Here is a 17,061-nt window from a genome sequence, read left to right as displayed (position 1 = left end):
ACTCACCCTCATGTCGTTCCAAATCTTCGGGTAAAAAATTAAGATCCTTTAAATAATATACACTATATTGCCAAAGGTTTTGGGAAGCCTGCTTTTACATGCACTTGAACTTTAATGCCATCCCATTTTAATATGGAGTCGGCCCAACCTTTACAGCTCTAACAGCTTCAGATCTTCTGGGAAGGCTTTCCTCAAGGTTTAGGAGTGTGTTTATGGGGATTTTTGACCGTTCTTCTAAAAGCACATCTGTGAGGTCAGGCACTGATGTTGGACGAGAAGGCCTGGCTCTCAGTCTCCGCTCTAATTTATCCCAAAGCTGTTCTATCCGGTTGAGCTCAGGACTCTGTGCAGGCCAGTCAAGTTCCTCCACACCAAACTCGCTCATCCATGTCTTTATGGACCGACGCTTTGAGCACTGGAGCGCAGTCATGCTGGGACAGGAAGGGGCCGTCCCCAAACTGTTCCCACAAAGTTGGGTGCATGAAATTGTGCAAAATGTGTTGGTATGCTGAAGCATTAAGAGTTCCTTTCACTGAAACTAAGGGGCCAACACCTGAAAAATAACCCCAAACCACAATCCCCCCTCCACCAAACTTTACACGTGGCACAAACACAGTCAGGCAAGTCCCGTTCTCCTGGCAACCGCTAAACCCAGACTCGTCCATGGGATTGTCAGACTGAAGCGTGATTGGTCGCTCAGAGAACACGTCTCACTGCTCTAGAGTCCAGTGGCGGCTGCTTTACTCCACTGCATCCCACGCTTTGCATTGCACTTGGTGATGTAAGACTTGAGCTGCTCGGCCATAGAAACCCATTCCATGAAGCTCTGTACGCTGTTGTTGAGCTCATCTGAAGGCCACAGAAGTTTGGAGGTCTGGAGCTATTAAAGTTTAGTGACTTCTGCGCACTGTGACCCTCAGTATGCGCTGACCCCACTCTGTGAGTTTCTGTTCCCAATCGCTTCCACTTTGTTATAATCCCACTAACAGTTGAGCGGGGAATATTTAGTAGTGAGGAAATGTCAGGAATGGACTTATTGCACAGGTGGCAACCTATCACGGCCCCACGCTTGAGTTCACTGAGCTCCTGAGAGCGACCCATTCTTACACTAATGTGTGTAGAAGCGTCTGCAGGCCTAGAGCTTGATTTATACACCTGTGGTCATGGAATTGATTGAACACCAGAAGTCAATGATTTGGAGAGGTGTCCCAATACTTTTGGAAATATTGTGTCTGTCTCTCCATAGACAGCTAGGCAACTATCACTTTGACGCAACAAAAAGTTCATAAAGAGATTGTAAATCTAATCCATATGAATTAAGCAGTTTAGCCCAAATTTTCTGAAGAGACAAAATCTCTTTATATGATGAACAGATTGTATTTAGGCTCTTATTCAAACAAACATTCATCAACTCACACATCAGTTGCGGTAAATGGAAGCTCAAGTTCCTGTTCGCTTTATGTGCAAGAACCAATGAGGTTTGTTCTCATGCGTCAGGCAGTTTTGGTTGAGCTTTTGTTTATGTTTGCTGATCAATGTTTATATGTAAACAAAAGCCTAAATTAAATCTGTTCATCATATAAAGCTATCGTGTCCCTTTCAGGAAAATTTGGACTAAACTGCTCGATTCATAGCCTGACCAGCCAGACCCACATCAAGATGTTTGGTCTGGAAACTCACCACTGACAGCTCAATCCGAGGGGCGGATAAACGGTTGTCTGTCAAACTCCCTCTGCACGCGATAGGATAGCGCTACAACCAACCAGAGCAACGAAGGTGAAGTAGAGCTCGTTGATGATTAAACATTCGCCGTATCCGGTCGGCTAAACTCTGAACACATCTTCCCTTTTTAAGAATGACTTCAGTGCCGTTCTTTGTTCTTTTCTCAGAGAAAAGCTTAACTCCAAGTCTTCCAGAGTCGCGGTCAAAGCTGATTCGAAAGACTGCCGTTCGCCAGTTTCTGTGTTTACTAGAAGCACGCAAACGCAACTCGGCCGTCGTCATTATGGCCCCGCCCACCGACTCTATACACGATGTGATTGGCCTGACCAGAGTTTGCCGATTACAGCTCAGAAGGGTATTGAGAGTTGCTAAACGACACTCACGGCAGATTAGATTTGCTGCCGCTAGGGTGCGTCTAGATTTCTAGGCAACAGTTCACATAGATTCATTTTACGATCTCTTTATGAACTTTTTGAAGCATCAAAGTAGTAGACTTCATCATCATTTGCGTTCAGATGATGAACGAAAGTCTAACGGTTTCAGAATGACGTGAGGGTGAGTAATTAATCACAGAATTGTTATTTTTGAGTGAATTAACCCTTTAACAAAGGAAATTCTGTCCCTCCGTTAAAAGTCAAATCCTCTAAACCTGAAACCTTCAAAAAGTTCATAAAGACACTGCAAAAGAAAATGATTATGTGAACAAAAGCCTAAATTAAATCTGTTCATCATATAAAGCGATTATGTCTCTTCATTAATTAATCTCATAAATGACGATTAATATCTTCATTTATGTTTTGAAAATGAATAAAAGTCTTACGGGTTTGGAACAAAATGGGGGTGAATAAATGATGGCAACTTTCATATTTGGGTGAATGATTTCTTTAATCTCTCCATGCAATCATACTTATGAGATAATGGCAGCCGTACCTCACATATGTCCTTCAGGTGTTTGATATAGTGACGCTCAGTGCTCATGATCTCATTGATAACGTTGGCCCTCATCTGATCTCGGTTCTGAAGAGGTTGGCCAATGCACAGGCAGCCATTGCTCGGGTCATTATGTCCATTCTGCACCTCATTGACACCATCGGATGATTCTGTGGCCGTATTGTCCTGGTTAACCCATAGCTGGCAGGAAAGACACAAAGGTATAGAGTCATACATTATACAGCATCTCTAAGCTGTGAGTTTTGCAAAGGGGGACAAGTTTGACCCCTATTTCTCACTTGGCTCAAGATAGGGTTTGCTGACTGACAGACAGTTGTTTGGACAATAAAAGGTTCCATAGTAAAATGGTAACACAAATGCAAATTAATTCTCCAGAGTACATAATAATAATGGTAACACTTTATTTAAGGTTCAGTTATTAACTACACTGCAAAAAATGCTCTTCTTGCTTAGTAATTTTGTCTTGTTTCAAGTCTAAATATCAAAAAATTCAATATATTTTTTCTTGTTTTTTTTGGATAACAAAATCAAAGTGAAGTGAGTTTTTGCTTAAAACACAAAATAATCTGCCAATGGGGTGAGAAAAATAATCTTGTTTTCTGTTTGAATTAAGATTACTTTATTTACCCCACTGGCAGATTATTTTGCTTATTTTAAGCAAAAACTCTCTTAATTTTGATTAATTTTCGTTCCCAAAACAAGACAATTACTTTTGCTTGTCTAGTTAATTCTTCTTGTTTTAAGAATTTTTAGATGTTTTGACTAGAAACAAGACAAAAATACTAAGTAAGAAAAGCATTTTTTGCAGTGTAGTTGCATTTTAGCATGCATATTTACAGGATATTGTCTGTTTATTAGCACTTATAAAGCACATATTAATGCCTTATTCTGCATGACCTTATTCTACATCCCTTAATCCGACCCAATACCTAAACTTAAATGCTACAAAAACTACCTTACTAACTATTAATAAGCAGAAAATTAGGAGATTATTGAGGCAAAAGTCGTAGTTAATGGTGAATGTGTTCCCAAAACTAAAGTGTTACCATAATAATAATAATAATAATAATAATAATAATAATAATAATAATAATAAATCTTTATTTTCTATAGCGCCTTTAAATGTACATCTAAAAGCGCTTTACAGAACAGACAAAAAATAGAACACAAAAGTAAAAAATAAACAAAAAATGAAAACGAAAACAAAAGAAGGAAAATGGTAACAAAAACAATTCAAACTATATAAAATTGATACAAACGTTCAATAAAAAGCTACCCTAAAAAAATGAGTTAAGGCTAGATTTAAAAATGCAAAGGGATTGAGCTTGACTTATATCTCAATCGGTAAAGCCCTATCATCCATCAGTCCATGGAACAACTAAAAGGCCAGTTTCAGACAAGTGAAGATTACGCGACGGAGTCTAGGGAATTAAAATCTCAGACAAATATTGCGGTGCCAACCCATGTAAAGCCTTGTAAGTGAGCATCAAGATTTTAAAATCAACCCTAAACTTGACTGGGAGCCAATGTAAAGACTCCAAAACAGGAGCGATGTGATCTCTCATCCTAGTTCTAGGAAGGATTCCAGCAGCTGGACTTTAAACTAGCTGCAATTTGTTTACACTGAAGATAGTTGCTCTTTAACCATTTGGACTGGACATTTCTTATTCCAAACGAATGATGACTTGGAGTCTTGCTCTCATGGCCTTGGAAATAAGACCAAATATGTGCCTTTGGTCTCTCATCTTATGGCATTGTGTTTCAAAGTGGCAGAAAAGTTGCTTCTGAAGAGTCATATATGCCGTTCACATAGACCTTTTATGTTATAACGGGGCTTTTAAATCAAATGGTGGCATAAATCTATTTACATAGTTATCACAATGCTGGGAATCACACTCTTGAATTTTACATTATGATATTATTTCTTCTGGATTGTTTCCATTGTGGTTCAGCACCAGTATATTTTGTGGTTCTGTGCATCACATCCACTGAGAAGGCCTAAAAGGTTATGGAAAAGGGAAAGAAAACACTGAATAGAAAAGACTAAATAGAAAGAAAAAGTGGTATTATGGAGTAAATTCAAAAAGTAGTGTGGTACTTTATTAGTTCAAAGAAGTAATCTGATGATCATGCATCTAGATGTATGAAACCATGTGGAAAAACATCTATGACCTTTGCTTGATGGATTTGTGCTTTATTTTATGTTCATTATGAAAATATGTTCTTGGTGTAAAATTTCTGTTGAAGAAATTGGAAACTTTGACAATGAGATTAAAACGTAATTGTTTTAAATGAATGCAAAAGAAAAGTTTTGTCTTGGTCTGGATATCAACTCAAGCACTGCTTAAGAAAGTCATGTGAGGGTATAATAGTTGTCTCAGTAATTCTCCCTACTAATCTCTAAGAAACCTGTTCCCATCAGAAACACTTGACGTACCAATGTCTGTGAAATTCCATTTGAAATTATTATCTTACATTGTACACACGTATTGCGTCACAAATCTTGGCATCTAGAAAGATGCAAACATAAAATGGGATGCTGCCTAGTAAAAAAAGAAAAGATGATTCTGTATGTGAAGCAGATTACTATTTCAAAATGAGGCCTGTGAATTGGAGGCTACTACAAAACGCATCCAAAAGCAGGACATTTAATGAAGAAACATGTTGGATGCTTATGTCTAAATCTACTTGAAAAGCTATGAAGCACACTAGGAGCATGATTTCACACTGCAAAAAATGCTTTTCTTACTTAGTATTTGTGTCTTGTTTCTCGTCCAAACATCGAAACATTCTTAAAACCAAAAGTATTTATAGACAAGTAAAAATTAAGTCTTGTTTTTGCAAAAAATTACTCAAAATTAAGAGAGTTTTTGCTTAAATAAGCAAAATAATCTGCCAGTGGGGTCAGTAAAATAATGTTGTTTTAAGATTAATTTGCTTACCCCATTGGCAGGTTATTTTGCTTATTTTAAAGTGGTGGCTGCATGTGATTTGACTTTTTTTTAACTGTAGTTAGTGTGTAACGTTGCTGCTTGAGCATAAACAGTATCTGCAAAGTTACAGCGCTGAAAGTTCAATGCAAACGGAGATATTGTCTTTTAAAGTTACGGCAGTTTATTGCCTACAAAAACTGCCGGTTTGGACTACAACGAGCTTCTTCCTGGGTTGGTGACATCATAGACCCTCGCTAGTCTCCGCAGATGTGACTTCTGCCCGTAATGGGAAGGGGCGTGGCGTTTCCGGCAACCTGTGCTTGGCACTTCAGCCAATAAAAATACAGGAAATTACATTTGGCCATCTGACCAATCTAAGACCATTGCGTTTTTCGGAGGGATGGGCTTCATAGAAGCAGGAAGCAAACGAGCCGTTCAAAGGACAGTGGAGACAGCGGTGTGGAATAAAGGGAGAATAGAAGAAAAATACAGCGTTTTAAAAAAGAAGAAGTATTAAGTAGGGATGCACCGGTTGACCGGCCCAAAATCGGAACCGTTTTTTTTTTCTTTTCGCCGATTTTTCCGGAAGTGGGCCCGCTTGCGCAATCCACATACGCTTATATTGCAATCATTCACGAACATGTCATGTCATGTGTGGAAGTATTTTGCAATATGCGAGCAGGACTGGAAATGCAGAGCTACCTGTCTGAAGCACAGATACCAAGAAGCGAACAGCCGTTGGTGTACGGGCACACAAATACGGTAAGAGCCGCTTTCCTGCACTCGCTGAAGTTGCGCGAGCTTTCCTCTCTGTGCCGTGCACAAGCGTAGATAGTGAGCGCTTGTTCAGCTCAGCTTCTCACGTGTTGGAAGAGAAACGAAACAGACTAACTTGTAAAAAGGCCGAAATGCTTCTGTTTGTAAAAAAGAACATCCATGCACTTTTGAAGTGAAATACTATCAGTAAAGGATGATCATTTTTATTTTATTTTTTATTTTACCTTAAAATTAACATAACACTAAAGCACTAAACATTATTTGATTTAACATTTTTGGAACAATGTATTTATATGCTTTTTTAAATTATTTAATTTAATTATTTTAATTTAACTGGTAAAGACTTTTTTTTCTTTAAACTGAATTTAAACACAAATGCTGATTTATGTAAATTCTTTGTTTGGATTGTTGAATGTGTGTTGATTGTGTTGTTTGGATTGCAGAATATGCATATGTTAAAGTTAATAGGTAATGTTAATTTTTAAATAGGTTCAACCTAATTTAATTTCCTATTAATTTCAGATTGTAAACTTGTTTTCATTGGCCAAAAGCCAAATTGGCCTATTAAATACCAAATAAACATCTTGTTAATGTATACCTTCTTTCTTTAAAGGTGCACTATGGAGCTTTCCGTCCACTGGAGGGCGCCTATTCAAAACAAATCGTAGTTTGATGATGCAAAGTGTGAGCGCAGCATCTTGGGAGATGTGGTCTTCACCTCACAGCCGGTGGAAAATAGGACTCGGGCAGAAATCATGTTCATGGATGCGGTTATTAACGTTACTGTAGTGTAAAGCAGAGCTGGACCGAGTGTTGTAGACCTGAGCACAGCTGCTGGAGCGATTGTTAAACAAATACCCGCCTCGTGAATACCGGGACTTTTATTATGAAGGGACGGGAGACAGTCGCCGGGCGCCTGCACAGATCCGCTCTTCCGGTTATGATTTTGAGGTAATGTAGCTCTGTCTATCATATTAGATACATTTAAGTGTGTTCAAAACGATGTTATGACTTTACTCCGTGCGTTCACTTGTTCACACTGCTAAGAGTAAAGCGCTCCTGCCAAATAAAAGCCGAAACCGAGGGTAGCGCAGATATGACGCGATTGACAGGCGACTCCCTCAAATGCAATGTTGAAACGTCCCTGTCCTTAGTTAAAATAGCAATTTTCTCACAATTTACAAATAGTTGGAAACTTCTGGGATATTGTAGGTACTCAACTGAACAAAATATATAACACTGGCCTAGTGGTTTTGGATATTTTACTGCAAAAATACTACATAGTTCACCTTTAATTGTTTGTTGCTTAAAATAAAATAAAATCGGAAATCGGTATCGGAATCGGCTATGTAAAATCATGATCCGTGCATCCCTAGTATTAAGACATGTTATACTGCGGCCCATAAACACAACCAATCCTAGAAAAAAAAACACGGAACCACCCCTTTAAAGCAAAAACACTTATTTTTTCACAAAACGACAATAATTTGTACTTGTCTAGTAAATGTTTCTTAATGTAAGAATTTTATCTTTAGATATTTTGACTAGAAACAAGACAACAATACTAAGTAATAAATTCATTTTTTGCAGTGCAGCTGGATGCTTTTAAAATGCTTTGTAAGAGACGGCTGTGTTGACAAAATCAGCAGCACTTGATGAGATTTGAGGAGCTGGGAACGCACCTTTGCTGTTGTGTTATGGAACCTTGGAGTTGCTATAGGGTTGATATAGAAAACTGGTTTTGTGTAAGGTTGAGGAGGGTGGGGATCAACCTTTGGAAAGAATGACAAAAATACACTTTGTTTTAATTTCCTCTTGTTGTGGATGAATAGAAATGGAACAGTGAGATGGCAGTGGCTTGGCAACACTGATTCAACACTGACTGCGATCTTTTCTAAGTCCAGACAGACGCATCTAATTAGGATCAGTGTCCCAAGACCTCGTTTCTTCACTTGAGACCTTGAGCCGCATCACAATTAACTAATCAGATCAATGACCTTATAAGATGAGATGAGCGATTTAATCCAAGACGAGTCTGAAACCTACCCTCACAAAGCTGGCGGGGAACCAGCCCTCCTCGTCATCGATTTGACCCCACCACCAGTCTTTATTGGAGGCATCCAGGACTTTAATGACGTCTCCCGCTTTGAACGCCAACTCCCTCTCGGCCATCGTCACGTGATCCCATACTGCCTCTGCGCTGACCACCGAACCTCCGCTGATCAACTGGAGAAAAAGACAGAGACCCTGATGGAGAAGCGTTCATTCTTTCACACACACATGACAGTTTCGTAACGCACACTGCAAAAAGTGCTTTTCTTACGTACACTCTAAAAAATGCTGGGTTAAAAACCCAAGTTGGGTTGAAAATGCACCGACCCAACAATTGGGTTGTTTTAACCCAATGGTTGAGTTGTTCTTACCCAGCAATTGGGTTGTCTTAAGCAACATTTAACCCAACCACTGGGTTAAAACAACTCAACCACTGGGTTAAAACAACTCAACCATTGGGTTAAAACAACTCAATTGTTGGGTCGGTGCATTTTCAACCCAACTTGGGTTGTTTTTAACCCAGCATTTTTTAGAGTGTAGTATTTGTGTCTTGTTTCTAGTCCAAACATCTCAAAATTCTTAAAACAAGAAGTATTTACTAGACAAGCAAAAGTAATTGTCTTGTTTTGGGAAAGAATTACTCAAAATTAGTTTTTGCTTAAAATAAGCTAAATAATCTGCCAATGGGGTGAGAAAAATAATCTTAATTTAAACAGAAAACACGATTATTTTTCTTTTTTCTTTGATTCGTTTCTGGTCTCAAATTTCTTTTTACATTTCAATTTATACATTTGTGAGTTTCTGTCATGATGGCTCTTTTCCATAGCTCTTGATGAACAACGACTCAGACTAATCATTAATCAACTAATCATGTCGGTTTCCGGAACAGACTGCATAGCTTCAGCCTATGGGGATGTGATGTGAGAAAAGAACAATCTCAGATCGAGAGGTGAGGTGAACTAACAGACTGCATAGCCTGAAGGCAGAGCTAAGCAATGAATTAATCATTTCTGTTTTGCATAATTTGGCCTTGGCTGCATTATAGTTTTTTTTTCTTATTCTAAATGTGATCAGCATTTGCAAAAGTTGATGAGTTGGGGAATTAATGTAACATTTCAACTATATTCTGCTGAAATTTACAAAATGACTCATTCATGTCAATACAGTATATAACAATACAATATATAAAGCATGTTTTTACCCCAAAATTCAACACACTGTTAATCTCAAAGCTCTTTCCCATTTTAGATGGTGACGTCAAGTGCATACACTACATTTGTTACAAATCTGGTGTGTAGGTCAAACTCACGAAGGCAAAGGTGAACTTGGAACAGGAAACTTTTAATAGAAACAACTCAGGAACATCCACAATACATGAACGACGACGGACAAACACTGAGGGGAAACTGAGAACTAAATACACAGGGCTAAACGAGGTAATTAACAGGAAACAGGTGATAAACATAACTCATTAGGAAGACTGGGGAGAAACTAGGTCACGGGGGCAAAACTCAAAACACAAAGGAACACAGCAGACAGGGTATACATGTAACATTACGCCCCCTCCGAGTAGGCGCGTCCTCGCGCCGTAACAGTAACATCAGAGGAGGGTGGGAGGGGGCTCTGGAGGAGGGCGTGGACACAAAGGGGCAGAAACAGAAGGTTCAAAACAAAGACCAGTCCAACAAATGAGGGAAGTCCAGGGGGGCGTGGAAGGAGGGAGGAGCCAGTGGGGGGCCTGGAGCAGGAGCCAGATGGTCCAGAGACCAGCCAAGATGAGGCCCCAGGGCGGAGTCGGAGGAGGGAGGAACCATAGTGTCGACGACACGGTGGGAGACACCCTGGGGATGACCGACGAGGAAGCAGCCACTGATGGAGACCCCGGAGGAGCAGCTGGTTCGATGAGCCCACACGAGACCGGAGGCCCAGGAGACCGAAGTGGAGCCATGGCGACGAGCGTCCGAGGTGGAGCCGGATGACCGCAGGACAGAGGCTGAGCCGGTGGGACCGAGGATGAAGGTGGAGCAGAGGGGAAGGAGGAGCCAGACGAAGCCGAAGGTGTTGCAAGGATGACGACTGATCAAGGCTGAGCCGGAGAGACGAGGGGGCCCGGAGAAGCCGTTTGGCCGAATGTGTCCGGTGGAGCCGAGGGAGGGAGGAGCCAGGGCGTAGCCGCTGTGTTGATGGGCCGCGGTGGAGTGTAGGGTGAAGAGACCGGCAGTGACGATAGGGGATCCTCTGGGTGAGACGGCACTGCTGGACAGAAATCCCGAGGCGAATCCACACTGCATGTGGGAGGAGCAGAGGGGATGATGGACAGCAGCGTAGGCGAGGCAGAAGAGCTTGTGGACGGAGGCGGAGGAAGATGGAGGGTGTGTGGGAGCTCTGAGGGCACAGGAGAACCTTGGAAGACTGGAGAGACAGGGGTTGCTGGAGAGATAGGGGTTGTGGGAGAAACGTCTGAGTACCAATCTATTAAATTCACCTCGAAGATGTCGCGCAGTACCTCGAGATAGCCGCCGGAGGTCCTCGTCACATCCACCACGGCGGGCTGATGGGTGGGGCTCCTGTCCCAACCCTCAAGCTCTACGAGGACTCCCTCCACGATGGATCATGTTGCGGGCTCACGCACCTGGTCAGACCCTCGCTGTGGTCCGGGCTCCGGGGTGTTGACTCTCGGGACTGGTACCGCTGTCCTCTTCAGCGGGGCCGAATGGTGAAAGGCGAGTAGTTATATACCAGTACCCACTCCACGAATGCGGCAAAGTCTTCCTTTGGACTGCCCGCTGGAACGCGTGCCTTTGATCGCTCGCTCAGGCTAGCGTAGAAGAAAACGCTGAGCGAGCGGTCCGGGAAACGGGACAGGCATGCGAGCTGGAGGAAGTCCCGGGTGTGTGCCTACAGCGGGTGGTCTCCCTGCTCCAGGCAGAGAAGCTGGACATCGGGGAGGGCCATGGGAAGACGGGGAAACTCAAAAAAAAGAAGAAAAAAAAAGAAAGAAAACGCCGCAAAAATGAACTGTTTTTGGTCTGTTGTTCTGTTGCAAATCTGGTGTGTAGGTCAAACTCACGAAGGCAAAGGAGAACTTGGAACAGGAAACTTTTAATAGAAACAACTCGGGAACATCCAGACACACCACAATACATGAACGACGATGGACAAACACTGAGGGGAAACTGAGAACTAAATACACAGGGCTAAACGAGGTAATTAACAGGACACAGGTGATAGAACTATGAAAGGTTAATGTTTTTTATATATTTGAAGAGCAAATAATAGACTTACCATTTTAAATATCCTGTGCATAGCGCTTCTTCTTTTGCATCATGAGATTTTGATCATGAGATTTCAACAAGAAAACTGAGCATGCATATAGCTACAATAAACTTTATATCCTGTAAGTTGATGTAAACGTAATGCTGATCTTACTGCCTCAGATGCGGCTGGTCCTGTGACTGACAAAATATATCTGTTGTTGGCTGGTCAAAAACCTTGTAAATCCTTTTGAATTTGATTTTCATAAAATGTTAATATTATAATGACACCTGCAAGTGTCTGATCATAGCTATGTAAAACCACAATACCAACTTAGGCAACATGTGTTTAATTAAACACAAAGTTTCTGCCCGACGGTGACGATATGTAAATGTGTTGTTTTATCATTAACCACATCATATAGGGATTATTAAAGGGATTAATAAAAAGGATTATTAGGAACACCTGTTCAATTTCTCATTAATGCAATTATCTAATCAACCAATCACATGGCAGTTGCTTCAATGCATTTATGGGTGTGGCCCTGGTCAAGACAATCTCCTGAACTCCAAACTGAATGTCAGAATGGGAAAGAAAGGGGATTTAAGCGATTTTGAGCATGGCATGGCTGATGGCGCCAGACAGGCCGGTCTGAGTATTTCACAATCTGCTCAGTTACTGGGATTTTCAAGCACAACCATTTCTAGGGTTTATAAAGAATGGTGTGAAAAGGGAAAAACATCCAGTATGCGGCAGTCCTGTGGGTGAAAATGCCTTGTTGATGCTCGAGGTCAGAGGAGAATGGGCCGACTGATTCAAACTGATAGAAGAGCAACTTTGACTGAAATAACCACTCGTTACAACCGAGGTATGCAGCAAAGTATTTGTGAAGCCACAACACACACAACCTTGAGGCGGATGGGCTACAACAGCAGAAGACCCCACCGGGTACCACTCATCTCCACTACAAATAGGAAAAAGAGCCTACAATTTGAACAAGCTCACCAAAATTGGACAGTTGAAGACTGGAAAAATGTTTTCTGGTCTGATGAGTCTCGATTTCTGTTGGGACATTCAGATAGTAGAGCCAGAATTTGGCGTAAACAGAATGAGAACATGGATCCATCATGCCTTGTTACCACTGTGCAGGCTGCTGGTGGTGGTGTAATGGTGTGGGGGATGTTTTCTTGGCACACTTTAGGCCCCTTAGTGCCAATTGGGCATCGTTTAAATGCCAGAGCCTACCTGAGCATGTTCATCCCTTTATGACCACCATGTACCAATCCTCTGATGGCTGCTTCCAGCAGGATAATGCACCATGTCACAATGCTGGAATCATAAATTGGTTTCTTGAACATGACAATGAGTTGACTGTACTAAAATGGCTCCACAATCACCAGATCTCAACCCAATAGAGCATCTTTGGGATGTGGTGGAACGGGAGCTTCGTGCCCTGGATGTGCATCCCACAAATCTCCATCAACTGCAAGATGCTCTCCTATCAATATGGGCCAACATTTCTAAAGAATGCTTTCAGCAGCTTGTTGAATCAATGCCACGAAGAATTAAGGCAGTTCTGAAGGCAAAAGGGGGTCAAACACAGTATTAGTATGGTGTTCCTAATAATCCTTTAGGTGAGTGTATATGACCTTATTGTCTTCCTACCTGACTTAAATGGGAGTACTACTTTTAATAAAATATCTAGTTCTACTATGCCATTTGAAGCAATGCAATTTAGTTCTATTTTTATATAGTCACATGCTGTGGAAAAAAAAACGGTAGGGAAACACAGCTCTGTCCATTTATAACGCACATTTAAACTAAACTTTTAGAAACGCATGTTGGACACTACAGTCTCTGGGCTCACGGCATCCTAGACACCAGTATTTTAACAATTCATAAAAGATGAATCATTGTGTGACCATCCGATATTTTGCTATGATGATAACTCTTTTTCTATTTTCACCACCTCATCAAAACCATTTCCAATCATTTTAAAATTTGTAAAGTGTAGTGCTTAAAGGGGTCATGAAAAGAGTGAGACATAACATTTTCCTTGAGCTTTTGATATATAAGAGGTCATTATAACAATATATCCTGTAAGTTTCAAGACTGAGAACTTGTTAGTCCAACAACAGCTTTTATTGTTACCAAGCTGAGAGAATGACCCATTGAGCCTATCAGGAGAAAGCCCACCTCTGCAGAGGAAAATCAACGCCTACTTCCTCATTACACCTTTAGCTCCGCCCACTGGAGTGTTAGTGAGATGACGAGGAGAGAAGAGCGATACAGGATCTCTGGACTACAAATAACATCCCCTTCCAAAAGGTCTAATGCTAGGAATGTGGTTAATTATTTCAACAATGTGAATGTCTGAGTTGAGCATTAGGGTGCTTTCACATCTCTAGTTCGGTTCATTTGGTCCGAACCAAGGGCAAACAATTATACAATGTTGCATTTTTCAGCTTTTTTGGTTCCTTTTCACACCACACTAATTGCTTTGGTCCGAACCAGGCACGTGACAACATCCACATCACTCATTGGCCATGGCGTATTTCCTAAACTGCTTTTCGATTGGTCAGAATTTACTTGTGGGAAAATTCCAACAGAAGAGGCAAAGCCAGCAAACTATAATAACACTATGGAGAGACGACTGCGGGCTGGTTTTGTCCCTGGCCATAATCTACTACACTGTGTGTATTTACCACAGTATGCAAACAATACATTTCTATAATGAAGCGCGGATGCGACATGAAAACAACGCTCTAATGCACTGCAGACGGCGACCGCGCATCGCTCGTCACTTCAAGCGGAGGCGTGCATTAATTATTAACTCTTGACATGCTCATCTTCCCGAAAATATTTCCAATGATCTATCAGGTAATAATGTCATGCACACAATGTCAGCGCAGCTAACTACGGCAGCTGGTTTAGTCCAAAAATGATCAGTACTTTTGCAGTTGGTTCTGTTCGAGGTCGGATCACATTCTCACCACAAACGAACCGCTCAGAGTTCGTTTGAAAGCGCACTGAGATCATCTCTTCAAGGAGGTCTCGGTACGCTTGTTTGGTCCGCTTTTGGTGCGCACCCGAGTGCGATTGCTGCTTTCAGACCTGACCAAACGAACCGCACCAAAGAGGGAAACGAACTCTAGTACGATCCAACCAAACTAAATGAGGCAGGTGTGAAAGCACCCGTATTTATCTGTATTCGGTACATTTCACTGTGGATTCTTTGCTCAGTCAGTCGCAGTTTCGGCACAGGCTTTGCTAACAGACTGTTACGATATGGACTCGCCAGTAACGCCACAACATGTAAGCGTGTTAATTCTAACGCCTGATCTGAGATCAGTGATTTCTGATATGTAATGATTCATGTACAGTCAGATGTTCTTTGTCTGTGTCAGTAAATCAAACCAGTGACTAAACTCTTAATTTCACATAGTTTCTATTGCTAGGATGAAAATAATCAGTTATTTAAACTGTGATTTAAATTAAATATTGAAAGCAATCATAGAACGGTCCCTTTACAATCGCTGAGCTGTCAACCAAACAGCGGGAGTTTATCAGTGACTGAGTTCTGGACTCTCATTAAAATCAATAAATCTCTTATTTACATTGTGTTTGATGATGAAAGCATTCATTAGTGAGCAGAAATCGAGTCGCAATGATGAGATCGCTGCATTTATGAGATCAACATGTCTGTGATCGGCTACAATGATCATCACTGCAACCGTTCATGCCACAGATCTAAATACAATACCATAGATCTAAATATAATGCTATAGATCTAAATATAATGCTATAGATCTAAATACAATGCCATAGAACTAAATATAATGCTATAGAACTAAATAAATGCTATAGATCTAAATATAATGCTATAGATCTAAATATAATGCCATAATCTAAATATGCCATAGATATAAATATAATGACATAGACTTAAATATAATGCCATAGATCTAAATATAATGCCCCAATCTAAATATAATGTCATAATCTAAATATAATGCCATAGATCTAAATATGATGCCATAGTACTAAATATAATGCCATAGCATAGACCTAAATATAATGCCATATATCTAAATATGCCAAGGACTAAATATAATGCCATAGATCTAAATATGCCATAGATCTAAATATGCCATAGATCTAAATATAATGCCATAAATCTAAATATAATGCCATAGATCTAAATATAATGCCATATATCTAAATATGCCATAGATCTAAATATAATGCCATATATCTAAATATGCCATAGACCTAAATATAATGCCATATATCTAAATATGCCAAGGACTAAATATAATGCCAACTTCTAAATATGCCAAAGTCTAAATATAATGCCATAGATCTAAAAATAATGCCATAAATCTAAATATAATGCCATATATCTAAATATGCCAAGGACTAAATATAATGCCAAAATATAAATATGCCATAGATCTAAATATAATGCCATATATCTAAATATGCCAAGGACTAAATATAATGCCAAAATCTAAATATGCCATAGATCTAAATATAATGCCATAGATCTAAAAATAATGCCATAAATCTAAATATAATGCCATATATCTAAATATGCCATAGACCTAAATATAATGCCATAGATCTAAAAATAATGCCATAAATCTAAATATAATGCCATATATCTAAATATGCCATAGACCTAAATATAATGCCATAGACCTAAATATAATGCCCCAATCTAAATATAATGCCATAATCTATATATAATGCCATAGATCTAAATATAATGCCATAGAGCTAAATATAATGGCATAGATCTATATATAATGCCATAATCTAAATATAATGCCATAGAGCTAAACATAATGCTATAATCAGCACTTTTCATGATTAGTTAACCTTGAGAGCTGTAATAGTAAAAACGTGCTCAAAGTATGGTCCACATGTAATACTAGCTATTTCATATGCAAAGATGTTAGCCAATCACAGCAGTGGGCGTTTCCACTGAAGTCTCACAGCGGCCAATCACAGCAGTGGGCGTTTCCACTGAAGTCTCACAGCGGCCAATCACAGCAGTGGGCGTTTCCACTGAAGTCTCACAGCGGCCAATCACAGCAGTGGGCGTTTCCACTGAAGTCTCACAGAGGCCAATCTAAGCAGTGGGCGTTTCCACTGAAGTCTCACAGCGGCCAATCACAGCAGTGGGCGTTTCCACTGAAGTCTCACAGCGGCCAATCACAGCAGTGGGCGTTTCCACTGAAGTCTCACAGAGGCCAATCTAAGCAGTGGGCGTTTCCACTGAAGTCTCACAGAGGACAGGGCCCTTCAAACAGAGCATCCAGAGCAGAAGGCTAAAATCAAGGTTGGAAAAATGCCTTTTATTTCTAAA

The 17,061-nt window shown here is 40.5% G+C and overlaps 2 protein-coding genes across 3 annotated transcripts in view; both read right to left on the bottom strand.

Moving 5' to 3' along the window:
* Positions 1-17,061, bottom strand: part of arhgef9b (Cdc42 guanine nucleotide exchange factor (GEF) 9b) — an 81,742-nt gene that overhangs the window by 27,567 nt on the left and 37,114 nt on the right. Inside the window, 3 exon segments of the mRNA XM_067456858.1 lie at positions 2,653-2,853; positions 8,066-8,155; positions 8,430-8,609. Of these exon segments, the coding sequence (XP_067312959.1) occupies positions 2,653-2,853; positions 8,066-8,155; positions 8,430-8,609 (471 nt within the window).
* Positions 9,108-12,158, bottom strand: LOC137092177 (uncharacterized). Of its 2 annotated transcripts, none has more exons than XM_067456435.1 (2): positions 10,942-12,158; positions 9,108-10,865 (listed from the first exon to the last, which is right to left on the bottom strand). In XM_067456435.1, exon 2 carries the CDS (start codon positions 10,724-10,726, stop codon positions 10,100-10,102), a length of 627 nt encoding a protein of 208 aa, XP_067312536.1. In that variant the 5' UTR covers positions 10,727-10,865; positions 10,942-12,158; the 3' UTR covers positions 9,108-10,099. The 2 variants fall into 2 exon arrangements, with proteins under 2 accessions (XP_067312536.1, XP_067312537.1); XM_067456436.1 differs by having other exon boundaries at positions 9,108-10,777; positions 11,068-12,158.

This window comes from Pseudorasbora parva, chromosome 11, assembly GCF_024679245.1.
Source record: "Pseudorasbora parva isolate DD20220531a chromosome 11, ASM2467924v1, whole genome shotgun sequence".
Lineage (NCBI taxonomy): Eukaryota > Metazoa > Chordata > Actinopteri > Cypriniformes > Gobionidae > Pseudorasbora > Pseudorasbora parva.
Note: the sequence above shows the minus strand (reverse complement) of the source record. Positions and strands in the feature narration are given on the sequence as shown.